Source organism: Corvus kubaryi, unplaced genomic scaffold (genome assembly GCF_017639235.1).
Source record: "Corvus kubaryi isolate FWS band 111438036 unplaced genomic scaffold, C.kubaryi_AGA036_p1.0 37373, whole genome shotgun sequence".
Classification (NCBI taxonomy): domain Eukaryota; kingdom Metazoa; phylum Chordata; class Aves; order Passeriformes; family Corvidae; genus Corvus; species Corvus kubaryi.
In genome coordinates, this window is record NW_024581121.1 from 196,677 (window position 1) to 215,272 (window position 18,596).

Consider the following 18,596-nt stretch of genomic DNA (forward strand, 5'->3'; position numbering starts at 1 on the left):
TGGCCCTGCCTGCGCAGGGAGGTGGCACCAGATGTGACCCTCTGTGGCCCTTCAGACTTGATGGATTCTGTGCTTCTCAGTGAGAATTGTTGTCTCTGGTTCTCATGTTGCCGTGATGAGCTCCCTGATTTGACTGCAAGCTGAGTTTGTGTCAAGGAAGGAGGTGGAACGGGACAGTTCCCAGTTGTTTTCTGGGCTGTGGAACGTGTGGGCCTGCACAGAACAGGAGGGGAAGGGTTTGAAGGGTTTGCAGCCACCCCTGCAGCCAGGTGGGTTCACAGGCCCGTGGTGGCTGTGGAAATGCATCCCGAGGGTGCAGCCAACTGTGCTGTTCCAGCTGGGAATAACCCCCTGGCTGTGCCTGCCCCTCCTGTGGCAGTTGCATTTGTACAACAGGGACTAGAACCATGTTCTGAACAAATCACCAAGTTCTGGCAGTTGGCTCATGTGGCAGGGGAGGGTTTGAGCGTGGCTGTGCACAGCTGATAGTGAGGGAGCGAGGCTGAGATGGCTGGAATGGGATCTCTCTGCCTGGGTCTGTGTCCAGCAGGATGGAGCTGCTGCTGCTCCGTGCAGCTGCATCACATCCGTGGCTGAGTTAGACTTGTGCAGTTGTGCAGGAATGGGTCATGACACACTTCTGTGTCTTGTCTTTGTTCTGGGTATCCCTGTGGTGCATCTGACTGCAGCTGGGTGTTCTGTTTGCAGGGAAAATCCCTAAGCTGTACACAGAGGTGGAAGTGAGTTCTCAGCGGGATCCACATCCAAGTGAAAACCCTGGTGCAGTGCCAGAGGCTCCAGGGAGAAGCTCTCTGCAGGTGGCTGCCAGAAATCCCACCACGATGAAGCCACCGAAGAACGCCAGAGCTGGTGAGTGGTCCCAGCAGAGTGATGAGGAATATTTGGATTTGGGGCCGTTTATTCCGTTGGATAAATGGTGTGACTGATACAGCAAACTCTGGATTGTGAACACGGTGGGGGCAGTGTAAGTGCAATGTATTTTTAGGTTTCAATCTTAGGCTCTGTAGTTCAGTGTCTCAGCAAAGTACAGGTGTCCCAGTGGGACTTGCTGGAGTTGATCTCTGCAATTTTTGGCTGCTAAAAGTCACTGCTTTGCTTCAAATAAAAAAGATGATTCTTTTCTTTCTCTGAGTCAGCAAAGCAGGAGAACACTTTTTAAGTCCTGTTCTTGCTGTGTGGTACCTGGATTTTTGCAACGTTGTTGAAGGTGTAAAAAGGCAGCTGAGGCCATTCCATAAATCAGGAGGAGGTGGCAGCTGCAGGACCTTCACCTGCTCGAGTGACTCAGTCAGGTCCTGCAGAACTGAATCCATCATTCAAAAGACTTTCTAGTTCTCGTGGCTGTTTCTGTTTGGGTGGTCTCCCATCAGCTGATGGAGGTTTTGCTGTGTCAGTAGCTGCAGAGCTCTAGCTTGTGTTTGTTTTTAAACTCATCCTCTCACAATGCGCTGGATGCGACAGAGCCGAAGTTTTGGATTCCATTTCTGCTGATTTTCAGAGGAGCAGGACGGGGAGGATGTCGAGAGGAGGAAGAGGAGGAGGAAGGCAACCAAACGGAAGAGAGAAGGGAAAAGCCAGGAAGAAGAGGGCTCTTTGTCCTGTGATATCAAACTGGACGAGTCCCTGGATCGCACCCTGGAAGATGGAGCCAAACAGCACAACCTGACCGTGGTCAACGTGAGAAACATCCTGCACGTGAGTGGGGGGGGCTGGGCTCCAGGCCTGGTTCCTGGGGAACGATGGTGGCTCTGGGGTTCCTGATTCTTGCTCAGCACCCGCATCCTGATCTCTTCTAATAAATCTATAAAGAGGGAATCACGTGAATAAATCTGTAGAGATGGGATCCGTGGTGTCTGTGCCACTCACCTGGGCCCTGCTTTGCCAGTAGGTGTTGATCCCAAGTTCCCTGTGTTTACAGTGGCACCTGGGCCTGTTTTGCTTTCCCGGAGCAGCAGCAGGAATAACTGAACTGAAATCATCCTTCTGGGCCCACATGAGCAGGCGTAGGCTGTGAACTCTTGTTTCTTGTTTTGAATGAGCTGTTTCATCATAAAATTCTGCTGGAATTCTAGTGGTGCTGACAGAAATGCATCACTTTTAGTTACTGTCCATCACACAGCTCTCAGTTAGAAAGGAGCTGCCAGAAGAATATTTGTGCTGTCACAGCTTTGGAGTCAATCTCTTAACTCTGCACCTCTTTTGGGTCTGGATTTCAGTTCATCCCAAAGCATGATCTGGAGAGCAATAGTATTTATTTTCCCACAGAGTCAAAAATCATACATTTTGTTTTCCCTGCAGCCAGAGTTGTCCAAATCCAGGTGATCTCATATATTTTCCCTTCTTGCCATCCCTGTGGCAAACAACATGGGGGCTGCCACGCTTCTTCCAGGCAGATTCATCCGTGGATTCTGTGCAAGTGCCCTGAATTAATGCCTTTCTCTGTCATGTGGAGCTGTGGGAGGGCTGGAGGTTCCTCACAGTCACCTGCCTTCCCTGGAGCCTTATGGAGGCCTTCAGAAAATGCAGGCTGGGATATTGTGTCTCTCCTGCCTTCCCCTATTTCTCCTAAATATGTGCAGCGTTTGCTGGAATGATGTAGCACAGTGTTTTGAAGACTGTGTATTATTCCACACTTTCTCCAGGGATTTACACCCTTGTTTTGGGAGCCTGTGAGTGCTTAAAGATTGAAGTTTAATCAAGATTGAGGTTTTCTGTTGCAGCTTCCCAGCAGCATTTCTCCTGTGACTGGGATCAGCACATTTTACTGATTACGTGACATGACTGATTACTGATATCAGGGAAACTGCTGTGGGCTTTTGTTTTGACTGTTTTCTTTTCTCTCTGCTGGGAGTTTATTCTGGGGAGCGTTCACAGAGAACGTAGTGCAAACGTTTTATTCACTGCTGTGCTACTTTAAATGTTACTGTCTGATCTCTGAGCAATCATTTTTACTGCAGTGTCATTACAAAGCATCTTGTACACTGAGTATTCCTCCATCCTGTTTCCAGGTCGTTTATTCTAACACTTGTTACCTTGTCTGTTTCTCTTTAATAAACATCCTGGGTTTGTGTGTTCCTTTAGGAAGTGATCACAAATGAACACGTGGTAGCCATGATGAAAGCAGCCATCAGTGAGACAGAAGATATTCCTTTGTTTGTGAGTAAAAAGCTTGCTCAGTTGGTTTTGTCAGTTGTTCTGAATGCTCAAGGCCTTCCCCACTCTGCCTGCCTGGGCCATCATGGGATGTGGGGAGAAGAGGTAGAATAAATAGGTAATTTACCTATTGGAATAATTAGGTTTCATTATCAGATTTGCCACCTGGATGAAGTGAGTAGTGTCTCAGTGTAAACGATGAAACAGAAGTATGAGGAGTTATTTTGGAGGTCACTGTGGTGAAAGGGAATGAATTTAAAGGTAGTGAATTTAAAGGCAATGAATTAAAAAAAAAAAGAGAAAAGTTTCATAGTAAAGAGTTGCTGGGGAAAAGTCTGTAGGTAAGGAAATTACTGAATTCATTGCTGTTGTCTTGTTTTAAACTCTCAGGAGCCCAAAATGACTCGTTCCAAACTGAAGGAAGTTGTGGAGAAAGGAGGGGTAAGTAAACCGTCTGCTCTTCCCTATTGCACCTTCCCCTGCCCAAGGGGCAGCTCCAACTTCTGCTCATTGTGACAGTGACAGGAGCCAGGGAACGGCTGGAGCTGGGCCAGGGGAGGTTTGGGTTGGAGATCAGGGAAAGGTTCTTCCCCCAGAGGGTGCTGGGCACTGCCCAGGCTCCCCAGGGAATGGGCACGGCCCCGGGGCTGCCAGAGCTCCAGGAGCGTTTGGACAGCGCTGCCAGGGATGCCCAGGGTGGGGTTGTTGGGGTGTCTGTGCAGGCCCAGGGGTTGCACTCTGATCCCTGTGGGTCCCTTCCAGCTCAGCCTATCCTGTTATTCTGAGTGGTTTTGGTTGTGTGACCCAAAGAGAAATGTAAAGCTTTTGTGTGGTTGAGTCTTGAAATGAAAGAAATCTGTTAAGACAGTGTTAAAAAAAAAAGGATCCATTTGAGCTGAGCAGCACAGGGCCAGGTCAGGGCTGGGAAGGGCAGAAGGGCAGTGAACTCCCAGTGTCCATTGTCCTGAAGTCGCTTCCTGGAGATCCCATGGGAGGTTTGAAGGCTTTGTTTGAGCTCTGTTGTTGCTTGGCCACTGTGGAGATCAGGGTCACAAGCTCAGGTGCTCCTTAGGTTGATGGGATTCACCCCGCCTGCGTGACACAGCCCAAGTGTTTTTGCTGTCCCTAGGTGATTCCAACATGGAATATTTCCCCAATTAAGAAGGCACACGAGATGAAGGTAAGTGAACTGCTGCTGGGAAAGGAGAGACCATACTGGAGGCTTCCTGCTGAGGCAGAGATCTTTTGGAGGGCTGAAGCAGACTCATGTACTAAAACCATCTCTGAGCTGGTGTCTGCTCGTGCAGTGTTTCCATCATATCATACTAAATCATTTGTGCCTGTTCTTGCACCTTTTCAAACCACCTTTGCCAATCTTTCAGTAATTTATTTCTTTGGTTCCTTCAGGATTTCCTTTCTGAGCTTCAGGGTGTTTCCTCAGTTAGAAATATTTCCTCTGGCTGTGCACCCTTGGAGTGCAGCTCTTCCTCCTCCTGTTAACTGTGGTCACCCTCTTTCTCTTGTGTGCAGCCACCTCAGTTTGTGGACATTCCCCTGGAGGAAGATGATTCCTCTGATGAAGAATACCAGCCTGATGATGAAGATGAGGATGAGACTGCAGAAGAGGTAAATGCAGCTTGTGCAAAGGTCTGTGTGCTCAGCACAGAGCTCTCTGTGTCTGAGGCAGGAGAACGCTCTCTCCTTTAACACATGGACACTTGTAAGTCATCCTGGACCTTCCAGTAATCATTCTTCAATGCTCTACTATTCATTTGGCTAAAAGAGAGGCTTTGAAATATTATTTGGAGCAGTTATTGATTGTGGCACGATGGTTTGAGGGCGTTGTGCATCTCTTGCCCTGCAGAGCTTGCTGGAGAGCGACGTGGAGAGCACGGCTTCTTCTCCTCGTGGAGCCAAGAGGTCCAGGACAAGGCGCTCCTCTGATGAGGAGGGAGGGACACTCTGTGAGGTAAAGCTGGAGGACACAGTCACTGTTCCTAATTTATTAATCCAAACCCAAAAAACTAGATCAATTCCTAAAGCTGTGGGACATTCCAGGTGCCGGGTGGCTTTAGGGTCCCACTGCCACGTTCCTTGCAGGAGGGGCTGAGTCTAAAATAAAGCTCTGGGAATGGAAACAGTTGTCAGGTCCTCAGATAGTGATTATCTTTCTCATCATTTCTGAGGAGTGCAGGAGAATGGTTTCCTGTGCTTGGCTTAGGAGCAGAAAGTGAGTTTGATAAAAGGAGAAAGGTGTTTGTGTGACTGTGCAGTCAGAGGGAGTAGTAGGTGCAGTGTGGGCCAAGGATCAGCAAACAAGAACGAGGAAGCCCCTGGGACCTGACACTGGGATCAAAAAGAGCAATCTTATATTGATATTTCCACATTCTACTCACCATGAGTTGGTTTCTGGGAGGATTCTGCCACAATAATTGGTGTTCAGGTTTATCAGCTCTGGTAATGTTGCGACTGATACTCAAATCTTCCAAATGTCTCCTTTCCAGCAAATCTTCATATTTCTTTGCACTTTCTGGAAACCAAAGTCAGTGTAGTAGGAAAAATCCACATCCTTCTGTGAAGCATTTCTCCCATTTCCAGTCGAGCAGAAAAAGAGATTTACTCTGTCCTTGGGAATTTCTGTTCTAAATAAAACCTTTTAACACAAAGGCCTTTTTAATTAGATGGAGAAGGTCACTACACCTGTTGTTAGACACATTAGTGCTGAAGTGGTTCCCATGGGACCCCCACCACCTCCCAAACCCAAGCAAACCAAAGACAGCACCTTCATGGAGAAGCTGCATGCAGTGGATGAAGAGCTGGCCTCGAGCCCTGTCTGCATGGACTCCTACCAGGTACTGGGCTGGGGGCTGTGGTAGACGGGTGGTTAAAATTTGTTAGAGAGGAGGGGACTTTCTGGGTTTTTTCAGGACTTTCTGGGACTCTCTGCTCCTCCTTTTACTGCATTCTGCTCTCCCCCTGTAACTTCAAATAATGAGTGGAGCTCTGAGCAGCCTGGGCTGGTGGAAGGTGTCCCTGCCCCTGGCTGGGGGTTGTAACCACATAATCTTTAAGGTCCCTTCCCATCCAAACCATTCCATGGGTCTTAGATTCTGTGAAATTGAATCTCTGTAGTGTGCAGGACATTCAGAGGCAGCTGTTAAAAAGGTTGTTAGTGACATAGATTTTTAGTTTCTTGTAATGACACTATTTGTGCCCATAAGTCTCTTACCGCTGTTGTTTCAGCTGTTAAATGTAACTCTGTAACAGTTACATAACTAATGAAAATAGTTTTCCTTTTGAAAATTACCCTGTTGGCTTAGTTATGTTTTGCAGGCACACTTTTTACTGTTAACAGCTGAGGAATTTGGTTCTCCAGAGACCCAGTGTCCCATTTTAATAAGGGGAAAAGCTCTGTGTTCCTGAGCAAGGCTGAAGTGAAGAGACAGTGCTGGGCTGCTGCTCCAGATGAATGTCAGAGAGTGAAGAGTGAACCACAAGTGAAAGAATTAAATATTGCAAGTGGAAACTGCTTCCTTGGTGGCAGATAAGAGCTGATAAATGAGCAAGGATATATTTATATGTGTAGTTACAAAGAAGAGCAGCTTAACAGGGAGGGTAGTGAGAGCTCAGCTTGCTCAGCCTACGAAAGCGAACGATTCTCTGCGGCAGGAATCGAATATTTTTGGGGTTGGACTTGCTTGGCTGGACTAAAAATCCCAGGAAGGCCTTGTCTGTCCCTGCAGCCCCTGGAGGACAGCCTGATCGCCTTCAGGACACGCTCCAAGAGGCCTCTGAAGGACGTTCCCCTGGGGCAGCTGGAGGCCGAGCTGCGCGCGCCGGACATCACCCCGGACATGTACGACCCCAACACCGCCGACGACGAGGAGTGGAAGAGGTGGCTCGGGGGGCTCATGAATGACGACGTGGAGAACGAAGGTACCTGGCAAATGGGGAGGTGGGGGGGTCACTGGGATTGGGGGTTCTGGGGTTTAAGCAGGCCAGGTGCTGCTGCTGCATCTGGGAGGTCGATCCAGGCTGGAGATGAGCGGATGGAGCAGCCCTGGGAGAAGGACCTGGCACGCTGGGCACGAGCTCAGAGCCCCCCCTGAGCCCTGGGCTGAGCCCCCAGTGTGGGCAGCAGGAACGGGGGGGATTCTGCCCCTGTGCCCTGCTCAGGTGAGCCCCCACCTGCAGAGCTGCCCCAGCCCTGGGGCCCGGCACAGAAAGGACCTGGAGCTGCTGGAGTCAGCCCAGAGGAGGCTCCAGGATGAGCAGAGGGGGTGGAGCAGCTCTGCTGGGAGGAAAGGCTGAGGGAGCTGGGAGTGTTGAGCCTGGAGAAGAGAAGGCTTTGGGCTGACCTCATTGTGGCCTTCCAGGATATGAAGGAGCTGCAAGGAACATGGGGAGAGACAATTTCCAAGGGCCTGCAGTGACATGATGAGGGGAAAATGGCTTCACACTGATAGAGAAGAGGTTTAGATGAGGTATTTGGAAGAAATTGTTCCCTGTGAGGGTGGGGAGGCCCTGGCACAGGGTGCCCAGAGAAGCTGTGGCTGCCCCTGGATCCCTGGAGTGTCCAAGGCCAGGTTGGATGGGGCTCGGAGCCACCTGGGCTAGTGGAAGGGTCCCTGCCCATGGCAGGGGGGTGTAACTAGGTGATGATGGAGGTTCCTTCCCACCCAAACCAAGCCATGATTCTATGTTGAAAGCCTGAGGCTTTGTTTTTTATTTACACATGATATTCTTGGTCTGCAGCCACGAATTTGTTTAATCCTGTGCATGAGTCTTGCAGTCAGCTTTCCTCATCTTCCCCGTGGACCTTTGTGAGAGTTTTTAAACTTCAGGTGTCTCACTTGTAAATATTTACTCACCAACACACAGGAACTGGCAACCACAAAGGGATGTGGTGGATTTAACCCCTGGTGTTGGATCCTGGTGCTCACCATTGATCCACCTGAATCCCAGCATGTCGTGCTCCTTGTTTGGGGCACTCTTTTGGGTAGAAACAGCTCTTTTCTCTTTGAGAAGAAACAGGAACAAGCTCTGGGGCCCGGCTTCCTTTTTTCCTGTATGTAGCGGTTGCTTGCAGTTGTGCAAATTGAATATAAACCAGAAACTGAAATTAAACTACTTCACTCTTTCTAAATTTAGCTGAAACTCAGATCCCAGAGAATCAAGCCAGCTTTTTAAAATGGGAATGGCTATAGGTCAGGGTCCTAACAGCTCAGTTTGAAAGGAAGGGTGGGTTTGATGTTGCTTCCATAAAAGAAATACAGTTGATTTCTAGCAGTAATTCCAAGCCCTCTTTGTGCCAGGTCAGGCAGTGAACAAAGAGCTTCTGCTCCTGGCAGCTGCTTGGTCCTGGGGCAGGGTAATAACAGTTCAAAACCTGCTTCTTCTTAGATGAAGCAGATGATGATGATGACCCTGAGTACAACTTCCTGGAAGATCTGGATGAACCAGACACAGAAGACTTCAGGAATGACCGTGCTGTGAGAATCACAAGTAAGTTCCCCAGGAATTCCCCCTCCTTCCTTGTTGGGAGTAGTAATTCATTGGGAAAAGTGTTTTGTTGCAAGGTTTTTTGCAGTGTGGGGTAATTAAATCAAGAGCTGCATGCTGGCTTGAGCAGCTTTTGGCTCTCTGGGAGTACGTGGAAGGATCTGGGCAGAGCTGCTGTGCTCAAGTGCAGCACAGCCTGAAGAACAATATTTAGGTGATAAAACAACCTGAAATTAGGTGATGATACATCCTGAAAGCTTCAGGCAGTTCAGATTTGAATGCTTGCCTTGTGACTGAATGTAATCAAATTTTCTCTAAGTCCTTACAGTCTTCAACTTAGTTTTATAAACATATCACTTTCCATCTTTGCAACAAGGCACACTTGCTTCAGGTCTTACTACAGATTAACATAACTCTAATCATGAAAGTGAGTTTTTAGATGATATTTTTGAATCTAGACAATCTCAGCTCAAGTTTGTTTGGGCCCAGCATTAGAAAGGGCATTATCAGGGGCCTTTTCTTTTTGGTCCTCTCTTTGCAGGAGGAGGGTTTCCCTTTGTGAGAGGAATTCCTGAAGTGAGCTGATATTATGACAGCATTGCTGAGTGTTTCTTGGAAAAGGCATCTTCATAATTCTTTTTCATTTTACTTGCAGAAAAGGAAGTGAATGAGCTGATGGAGGAGCTGTTTGAGACAGTAAGTGATGAACTGGGTGTGGCACTGAACAGAGCTGTCAGATGTGATGTGGAATCTGGAGGGGCGGTTTTGGAAACGCTCAGGGCTGGGGGTGTGCCAAGGGCTCTGCCATAGCTGGGTCGTTTTTAGCCTTAGGAAGGAATGTCTGTAGGGGTTTCCTCAAGTGAAGGTCTGCAGGATTTTCCTGAAGTGAATGTGTGTGCTGAGAGGATCATAATGAACTTAATTAGCCAAAGGTAAATGTACTCCTTGAGCTTCCTCCTCCTGACTTGCTCCGTGTTTGCTGCCAGTTCCAGGACGAGATGGGCTTCTCCAACATGGAAGATGAAGGGCTGGAAGATGAAGATGCTGTTACAGAGTCTCGGCCAAATTTTAACACCCCACAGGCCCTCAGGTGGGAGAATTTGTTTATGGTCCTGATCTTGTCTGAGAAAAAGCCTCTGGTTACCTGTGGCAGCCACCAAAGAGAGAGATTGTCTCAGCAGCTCAGACCACTGTTCTGAAAGCCCTGAGTTATTTTTATTCGTGGGGTTGGACAATTAAATTGAGCCTTTTTCTTCTTCTGTTTGCCACCACTGATTTTACTGATTGTGATGCACCTGAAAATTAAAAACAGAGTGCCTGCACTAAGGCTGGTGCTTATCTCAGCTGAAAACAGCCAAGGCTTTTCAGAATGTGCCCCAACAAGGCAGGATCTGCTGTGGGGAATTCTGTTCCTGCTTCTTCAGCCTCTGTGCTGTGTAGAGAATCATGGAATGGCTTGGGTTGAAAGGGACTTTAGAGCACATCTCATTCCACATCCCCTGCCATGGACAGGGACACCTCCCACTGTCCCAGGCTGCTCCAAGCCCCAGTGTCCAGCCTGGCCTTGGGCACTGCCAGGGATCCAGGGGCAGCCCCAGCTGCTCTGGGCACCCTGTGCCAGGGCCTGCCCACCCTCCCAGGGAACAATTCCTTCCCAAAATTTAATCTAAATCTCTTCTAATTCAAAATCATTCCCATGGCCTCTCATGATCTATCCTTGTAGAGTTGTCACTGGCACTGCTCAGTGGAGCAGGAGGTGGCACAGATGGGGTGGTTGTTCCAAGCAGTGGGCAGAGACCCTGGATCTGCTGTGTGTGGGACCAAAGCTCTGCAGGACCTGTGCAAAGACTGTCCCAGCCTCAGTGCCAGCCACTCTTCGTGCCTGTGCTCTGCACTGTGCTGGTGGCTGCAGTGATCCAACATCATTGCAGAAAAATAATAATTTTCTTTCCCTTTTTGTTGCTGGGGGAAGGGCAAAGTTCCCTCGCTGCCCTGACATTGTTGTGGTGGAGCTTGAGGAGCTGTTTTGTCCAAGAGTGTCACCTTCACTTTTAATTAAATATCTTGGATGTGTGTTGGCCATTTCCAAGGAAAAAGAGTGCCTGGGATAGCTGAGGCCTAAGAATGAGATGTCTGTGAAGTTTGGGCACTGGCTTGGGATGGTTTTTGGTTTATACATAACAGCACCTTGAAGAGGAAAGGGACTAAAGCAGCTCCATCCCTGGGAGTGCCCAAGGCCAGGCTGGACAGGGCTTGGAGCAGCCTGGGACAGTGGGAGGTGTCCATGCCCATGGCAGGGGGTGGAATGATGGAATGAGATGATCTTTAAGGTCCCTCCAACCCAAACCACTCCATGATTCTGTGATTTCTCTCTAGGTAGTCATTCCACTGTACTTAACCAGCTGCAGGCTCTGGCTGAAGAGGAGCTGCAGGATGAGTGGGGTCTCCTTATTTGTGGGGCAGAGCAGCTCAAGATCAAGCTGTGTCTGTTTGGGAAAGGAGCTAAAATGAAGGCTGGAGTTTCTGGATGCTCTCTCTGGGCTGAGCAGTGCCAGAGGGGAGTGCAGCAGCTCTAAAACCAGCTACAAGCTAAAAGCCAGGCAGCTTTATGCTCTCCCTTATTTGTATGCATTTGGCTTTGATAATGGGTGGTTTTATTAATTTTTCTTTGGTGGGCACTTCTCCCAGTTGTTTCTTCCCTGGTTTTATCTGTGTACAGGATTATTAAAGGCAGAAATATCTATTTGCTGGATTTATTGTGGTTTTTATGATACCTTGCATCAGGAGCATCATGGAACAGCTCTGTAGCTGACCCCAGGCCTGTTGCAGAAGGGAAGCTGATAGCCAGCAGAAATCAGGATATTAACTGGTGTAGCTAAAATAAATGAAATAATGAATGAAGTAGGAACTGTTTTTGAAAGGATGGTGAGAGGTGCATCCTCCTTCCTGCTACAGCAGCAGCTCCTCCTGTAGGATCTCTGGTGGAGTTCTCAGCATGAGGCTGGGTAATAATTAATTAATTTTTTAAATAAAGTAACAGGATTTGAGGCAGTGTGGGGTCTTTCTGGAGACTTTCCAGGTGATCAAATACCGCTGATAATACCTTGGGTTCAGCCCTTGCTGATGGTAGAAATTAAATAGGATTGGATGATACATTCTGGAGTGGTTTGGATCCTGAGTGCTGGGGAGCGGATCCAAGCACGTGAGTGGGGCACAGATGGTTGGGAATGGTGGAAAAGGCTTTTAACTGTCTCTGGAATGAGCAGCTGAAGCTTTGTATCCCAAAGCTGCAGCAGTGCTGGGCTGCACTGAGAGACTTTCATGTGGAAATAACTCAGGGTTTCCAAGCTGGAGTTACTGCTGAGTAGTACAGGGATGGCCATCCCTGCACTGTGCAAACCAGGTACAGAGTAAAGTGTTCTAAATGAACATGAACCATTGTTAAATCACACATTTATTCCATTTGGCTCTGCCTGGGTTCAAACAGATTTGAGGAGCCTCTGGCCAATTTGCTGAACGAGCAGCACCGGACGGTGAAGGAGCAGCTGGAGCAGCTGAGAATGAAAAGGTCCTCCATCAAAGCACCCCAAGAGACTGAAAAATCAAAACCCCCAAATGAGAAGCCCCTCCAGAGCCTTGTTCTGGACAGTGCACAGAGGAAGAGGCTCCAGCAGCAGATGCAGCAGGTAAGCAATGTTATCCGTGGTGGGATCTAAGGAGTGTTCTCTGTGCACAGTGAGGAGCAGGGGGAGCCAAGGGCACAGCAGGGCTTTGCTTCCTGAAAGGAGTTAATTGGAAAAGCTCCATGTGAATTGGAGCTTTATTAGGTGATATTCACATGCCTGGTTTCACATGGAAGGGGAATTGGAGTTGAGTGAAGTAGAGCTCATTTCTTGGCATCTCTTCTCCTGTGAGATGTTGCCTTGGCTGGCTGTGTTCTGTCAAAATCCTGTTTTCACCAACTTCTTTATTACTGTCTAAGAATATTATTCTTGGTATAGTTTGGATTCTTTTTTTTTTCCTCCTGCCACCACACAAAACTGTGTAGAGATTCAGAAATGGGCAGTTCTGCGAGCTGAAGTCACTGTTGCTAAAGAAATTGTTATGTATTTATTCAGGAAGAAACCCTTTCTGTGTTGGTCATTATGAGACTTTGGCACAAAAGCTGGGAAACTGCCCGAGGACTTCAACAGATGATGTGTTAAAAATCTGTGTAATAAACTTCCTGCCAGTGGATATTAAAGCTGCCCCTCAGTTTTCTATTGCTCACAAGATTTTTTGCAGTCAGAGATTTTTTGGGGTGCTCAGGAGATATTTCTTGTGCCTTTAGACTTGTGCTTTCCAGTTTCTTGGATTTCTGATCAACTGAAAAAAACCAATTTATCTGATTTTATTCCTCAAGCATGTTCAGCTCCTGACTCAAATCCATCTCCTGGCAAGTTTCAACCCTGCTCTAAGTTCAGAGGCCAGCACCACCCGGATGTTTTTGGTAAGGAATGCCTGGAATCAGAGCTCCATGAATTCAAGTGATTGCTGGTCCCTGGGCATCATTAAAGAGATTAAATTATTTCATCGATCCCATTAAACTGAGAACTAAGGTTCTGGAAAAGGCGGGAATTAAAAACAAAATAAAAATTGTGGAATCCCAGAATGGTTTGGGTGGGCAGGGACCTTAAAAATCACTCAGCACCACCCCCTGCCATGGCAGGGACACCTTCCCCTGTCCCAGGTCCCTCCAAGCCCCTCCAACTTGGCCTTGGACACTTCCAGGGATGGGGAATCCACAATTCTCTGGGCACCCTGTGCCAGGGCCTCCCCACCCTCACGGTAAATCCTCTATCCCTGGATTTACGATGCTCAAAGTTAAGAATTCCAGGCTGTTTCTTGCATTACACGTGTTTGTTCTCCACCTTGCACTTGAAGGCCTCTCCCTGACGTGTTTCTGTGCCTGGCTTTGCAGAGCGAGCTCGGGAGCTTTGCCCGCAGCTCCACCCTGCTCCGGATGCCCCTCAACCCCAAGTTCCAGACCATGTTCCAGCCCTGTAACTTGCAGGGGGCCCTGAGGCTCATCGAGGACTTCCATGCCCAGGTCCCAGTGGACTGGAGCCCTCGGAAAGCTGTGAAGAAGAATGGTAAGTGAGGGGACAGGGTGGGGAAAGCACTGGCAGGGAGAGTTATTCCACGTGTTATGGGAAATTCCCAGTTTGACCCTCCTGGAGCAGCTCTGGGGTCCCCCCAGACTGTCACAGTGCCCCTTCACAGTGACCCAACAGGGCCCTGCTGGACCCTCCCACACTCCCAGCTGGTCCCAGTCAGACCAGTTCCCTCCCAGCCCAGCCCCAGGCTCTGGGTCCTTCCAGCCCTTGGATGGTGGAGCAGCCACACAGAACAGCTCCAGCTGCTGCCCCCGGGGAGGGACCCCGAGCAAAGGCCCCTCCTGGGCTGGTGTCCCCTCCCAGGCTGTGCCCGATGCTCCTGGGGGGGCTCAGAGGGGTCACTTGGCCTTGGTCTTTTTCTTGCTACAGAACAAAAGAAAAGATGGGAGGGGAAAAGAATTTTGCCTTTTGCTGATGTAAATTTAGGGGAAAAAACCAGGAAATCTGCAAATTCCAGAAACAGGAAGGAAGTCTTTTTGCAGTGAGAGGAGTAAAAGGAACAGCCTTTTCAAGAGGGGAGTTGTGAAAAGCATTCATCCACTTACACAGCTGCCCTTACCTGTTCATTCTTTTCACAGCAGGTGAATTCTCATGTTTGCCAAAGCAAGCGGCCTGGATTTTGGCAACGAGGAAAGTCTTTATGTACCCAGAGCTGCTGCCAGTTTGTTCCTTGAGAGCAAACCCTCCCCGGGACAAGATCATCTTCACCAAGGCAGAGGACAAGTAGGTGCTTCAATTATTGTGCAAAATGTGTGGAAATGGCCTTTGTTGAGGAGAATTTCTGGGGTGCAGTCCTTGGGGAGAGCTGTGCCACATCCCAGCAGCTCCCTGAGAGGTTTCTTATCTCCTCATCTCCCTCTTTCCCTGCTCAGCTTGTTGGCTTTAGGGCTGAAACATTTCGAAGGGACGGAGTTTCCGAAGCCTTTGATCAGCAAATACCTCCTGCCCACCAAAACTGCCCATCAGCTGACAGTGAGGATCAAGAACCTCAACATGAACCGAGCCCCCGACAACATCATCAGGGTAAGGGGCACGTGCTGGGGTTTGAGCTGCTCTGTCTTCCAAGGGCCTCTTGGTGCTGGCACTTCCTTAAAATAAAATGCCATCCTTTTGTTAGCAGTGGGGATTTATCCTTTTATTGTACCTTAGCCCCTGGACTTGGCAAGTACTTAGATTACTGGTTTGACTCTTCAGAGCTCAGATAGACGTGGTACAGCTCAGTAATCCCGACAGAAATTCATGCAAATAACCTTTTGAGTAGCAAAACTTAAAGAAAAGTGCTGTTTGCAGCAATAATCCTGTCCCGTGAGCTACTGGGAGCTGCTGAAGAGAGAGTAAGAACCAAAACCACGTAAAACAACACCTGCACACGTGCCTGACCCTCCGTGAGAGCAGCCAGCATGGCAGGGAGCTCCTGTTCAGCCTGGGTTCTTGGTTTTTAACGTTTCTGTGGGTAGAACGTTATTAAAGAATTGCTTTTTTCACACAAACACTTTGTCAGAGCACAGTCCTGCTCCATCCCAGCCGTGACCTGACCACAGTCACCCTGTCTGGCCTTCTCTCCTGTCCCCACAGTACTACAAAAAGACCAAGCAGCTGCCTGTGCTGGTGAAGTGCTGTGAGGAAATCCAGCCCCACGAGTGGAAGCCGCCCGTGGAGAGGGAGGAGCATCGCCTGCCGTTCTGGTTAAAGGTATTTCCTGCTGCTCTGCAGCCAGGGCTGGGGGGGGAGTTGTTGTTTGGTTCATTTCTTGTGGGTTTTACTTGGGTTTCGTGTGGGTTTCCCTTGTGGGCTTTTCCTTGGAGGCACAGAGACCATGCCTGTGAGTCAGTCAGGGAGGACTGTGCCCAAGGGAACAACTGGGCTCAGAGGCCATAAAATCCAGTTCTGTTGATCACCCACTGTTACACAGGGAAGTTCCCTTCCCACAAAATCTTGTGTTTACTAAAGCAACCTTTATAAAGCAGCTCAGTCTTGTTTTTCTCAAAATCTCAGAGTGTCCTAAAGGCTTTGCAGTGCAACTCATGAATTTAAAGTACTGTTAAGTAATATGCAATAGGATGAAGTAAATAAAACCCACTTGTAGAAGCAGGTTGCTGTCTCTTGCCTTCTGTGGTGCTGTGTGAAGGTGGGAATACAGGAATAGCCTATAAATAATAAATTCCAGTCAATTCTTGCTCCCTTCAGGCAATCTTGCCCTCCATCCAGAGGGAACTGAAGCAGCTGGCAGAAGATGCCAAGGAGGCACCGGCATCACCTGCTGCAGAACCTGTCCTTTTGGGGACAGAAAAGGAAACTTCAGACACGGAATGTGATGACAAATACCCTCTGCTGATGCCCAAGGGGCTCGCGCTGACCCTGAAGCCTTTGGCCAACCGGTTCTCCAGGAGGGCCTGGAGGAGCCAGAGGTCGTCAGCTCTGAAGCCTGTCCTGATCCGGCCCAGCCCCTGTCTGCAGCCCAGCTCCAACCCTGTGAACATCCAGAAAACTGTGAAGTTGTCCCAGTCAGAGGCTCCTCCCAGCAAAGTCCTGGTCCACGTCCCTCGGCCCATTCAGCCGGCGCCGGCCGTGCCGGGGGTGCAGCCCCTGAGCGTGCCAGCAGTGGTGGGAGGTGGGGATGGCTTGGAATTCCAGAACGTGCTTCCCACTGCCCATCCAGACTCCAGACAAGCTTTCCCAGCCGCTGGACCACCATCTCTGGTGTCCTCAGAGCCGGTGACTTTCCAGCCCAAGCTGATGCTGCCGGCTTTGGGCGGGACGAAAATGCGCAAACCTTGCGTGCGTAAGGGCTACCAGAGGAAAAAAGGGACAAAATCTGCCCCGCTGATAAAACCTTCCCCTCTGATCCAGCCCTCCCCTGTCATCCTGACTGTCCCTGCCACCACAGTGAAGGTGGTTAACATAGGCAATGGCTGCAACATGATCCAGCCCCTCAACACGGCAGTGGGCCGAGGCACTCAGGCCATTCCGGTCACAACCTTGCTGGTGAATCCATCCACGTTCCCATGCCCGTTAAACCAGCCTCTGGTGACCTCTTCCATCCCGTCACTGATTGTCTCTCCCAACCCTGTTGGTCTGTCTGCACCTTCTGTGGGTGAAGGTGAGGAGCAGCTGACCCTGGTCCCTGCTCCCGGTGCCTTTCCCGCAGTGGAGCCCAAGGCGGAGCCCCCCGAGCTCTTCGTTCCCTGCTCTGCTGTCTCCCCCAAGGAGGAGCGGGGCACAAACCCTGCCCCTTCCCACGAGGGCACTCAGGACAAGGGGAGCAAGAGTGACTGCTGCAGCTGGGCAGCGGGAGAGGGAGATGGAAACACCTCAGAGTCGTTGCCTGTGGGCCTCTTGCCTCGCTTGGAAGATCCTGATGAGACGGTGAAAATCAAGTCCGAAGAGTCAAGTGATGCTCCCAAAGAAGCCAACCCGGCAGAGAAGAGGGATCTTTTATGTGCTGAAGTGAAGGAGGAGTTCATGCTGGGCCTTGGCCAGGAGCTGAACATGGAGGCTGCGTGTCCCTGTGGGGATGAGCCCAAGAAGGAGCACGTTCCCTGCGAGGACAAGGGAGAGGAGGAGCGCCGGGCTCTGCCATCCCCGCCCCGGGGGGAGCAGCAGGGGGATGCAGGGGGGGCTGCTGGGCCAGCAGCGAGCAGTGACTCCCCAAAGAACCTCCCTTACCCAGCAGAGGGGGAGGCAGAGTTCAGCAGCCCCCCAGGAAGACCAGAGGACTCGTCCAGCATCGATGGTCAGTCCGTGGGGACACCGGCCGGCCCCGAGGCCGGAGGAGAGAGGGAAGGGCAAGAAGAAGAGGAAGAAGATGACTTTGATGATTTTACACAAGATGAGGACGAGGAAATGTCATCAGCCTCAGAAGAGTCAATTCTGTCAGTGCCAGAACTGCAGGTAAAGACAAAACTTTAAAACACTTCAAGGCAGCCGTGGGTGTCCTGGAACACCCTGTGGAGTCGGGGCCCATCCCACTGGGAATCTCACTGGGGAGATGGGCTGGTAACTCTGTGAAAGCCTGGCATTGTGCTGGTCACAGAGAAATTGAACCCCATGTTTTGCTGAGCAGATTTTAAGCCCAGGCTGAGGGAATATATTGCAAATATGCAGATTTAAACTCTGCTGAGCTGCAAGGACTCCTCAATGAGGCTGCTCTCAAAGAAGGACTTTAGAAATTACTTTCCAGGTCACAATTCCAGCAAGCCCTTAAGAGCTAAGATGATCATTAAGGAATCATTAAGGAATCCCTTCTAACTCAAGGCTTAATTTGCTGAATGGCAGATGCTGAAATTTAATTTTGCACGGTACAATTTTAGGCAGCTCTGGAGGGGTTTGAATTCTATTCCTTAAGAGAATCCTTTCGTTGGGCAGGTGCTGATCTGTGAAATTGGCTGTTGGAGTCATGGTGCAGTGAGGAAGTTGCTCAATGATACTAAACCAAGCAATAAAATAAATGTGATTTCTTGTTATTAATTGCTTTCTAAGGAGACAATGGAAAAACTTACTTGGCTTGCAACAGAGAGACGTTTAAGTCAAGAAGGAGATTCTGAAGAAGAGAATTCCCAGGAAGAGAACTCTGAGCCTGAGGAAGAGGAGGAGGAGGAAGGGGAAGGAATAGAGAGTTTACAGAAAGATGATGAAATATGTGGAGATACATCAGAGGAGCCTAAATCTGCCTTCACGATGGCCAAGGCAGCTTCCCCACAGGTGGAAGCCCACAGGATGCCAGCAGGTGAGAGCTGTGGGGTGTTTGGGTGCCAGCAGGTGAGG

General features: G+C 49.5%; 1 protein-coding gene across 3 annotated transcripts in view; it reads left to right on the forward strand.

The window, feature by feature from the left end:
- The first annotated feature begins 7 nt into the window (after positions 1-7).
- Positions 8-18,596, forward strand: part of LOC121667617 (GON-4-like protein) — a 26,937-nt gene continuing 8,348 nt past the window's right edge. For 2 of the 3 annotated variants that reach the window (XM_042034454.1, XM_042034455.1), the window contains exons 1-20: positions 13-870; positions 1,520-1,716; positions 3,103-3,177; positions 3,565-3,615; positions 4,304-4,354; positions 4,705-4,800; positions 5,039-5,143; positions 5,856-6,026; positions 6,918-7,110; positions 8,578-8,679; positions 9,332-9,372; positions 9,663-9,766; positions 12,164-12,362; positions 13,079-13,165; positions 13,637-13,808; positions 14,411-14,555; positions 14,705-14,855; positions 15,408-15,524; positions 16,020-17,723; positions 18,312-18,558. In XM_042034454.1, coding sequence (XP_041890388.1) covers positions 843-870; positions 1,520-1,716; positions 3,103-3,177; positions 3,565-3,615; positions 4,304-4,354; positions 4,705-4,800; positions 5,039-5,143; positions 5,856-6,026; positions 6,918-7,110; positions 8,578-8,679; positions 9,332-9,372; positions 9,663-9,766; positions 12,164-12,362; positions 13,079-13,165; positions 13,637-13,808; positions 14,411-14,555; positions 14,705-14,855; positions 15,408-15,524; positions 16,020-17,723; positions 18,312-18,558 — 4,036 coding nt within the window. In that variant the 5' untranslated portion in view covers positions 13-842. Of the gene's footprint in view, positions 871-1,519; positions 1,717-3,102; positions 3,178-3,564; positions 3,616-4,303; positions 4,355-4,704; positions 4,801-5,038; positions 5,144-5,855; positions 6,027-6,917; positions 7,111-8,577; positions 8,680-9,331; positions 9,373-9,662; positions 9,767-12,163; positions 12,363-13,078; positions 13,166-13,636; positions 13,809-14,410; positions 14,556-14,704; positions 14,856-15,407; positions 15,525-16,019; positions 17,724-18,311; positions 18,559-18,596 lie in introns of all 3 variants that reach the window. The other variant, XM_042034456.1, reaches the window with a different exon arrangement.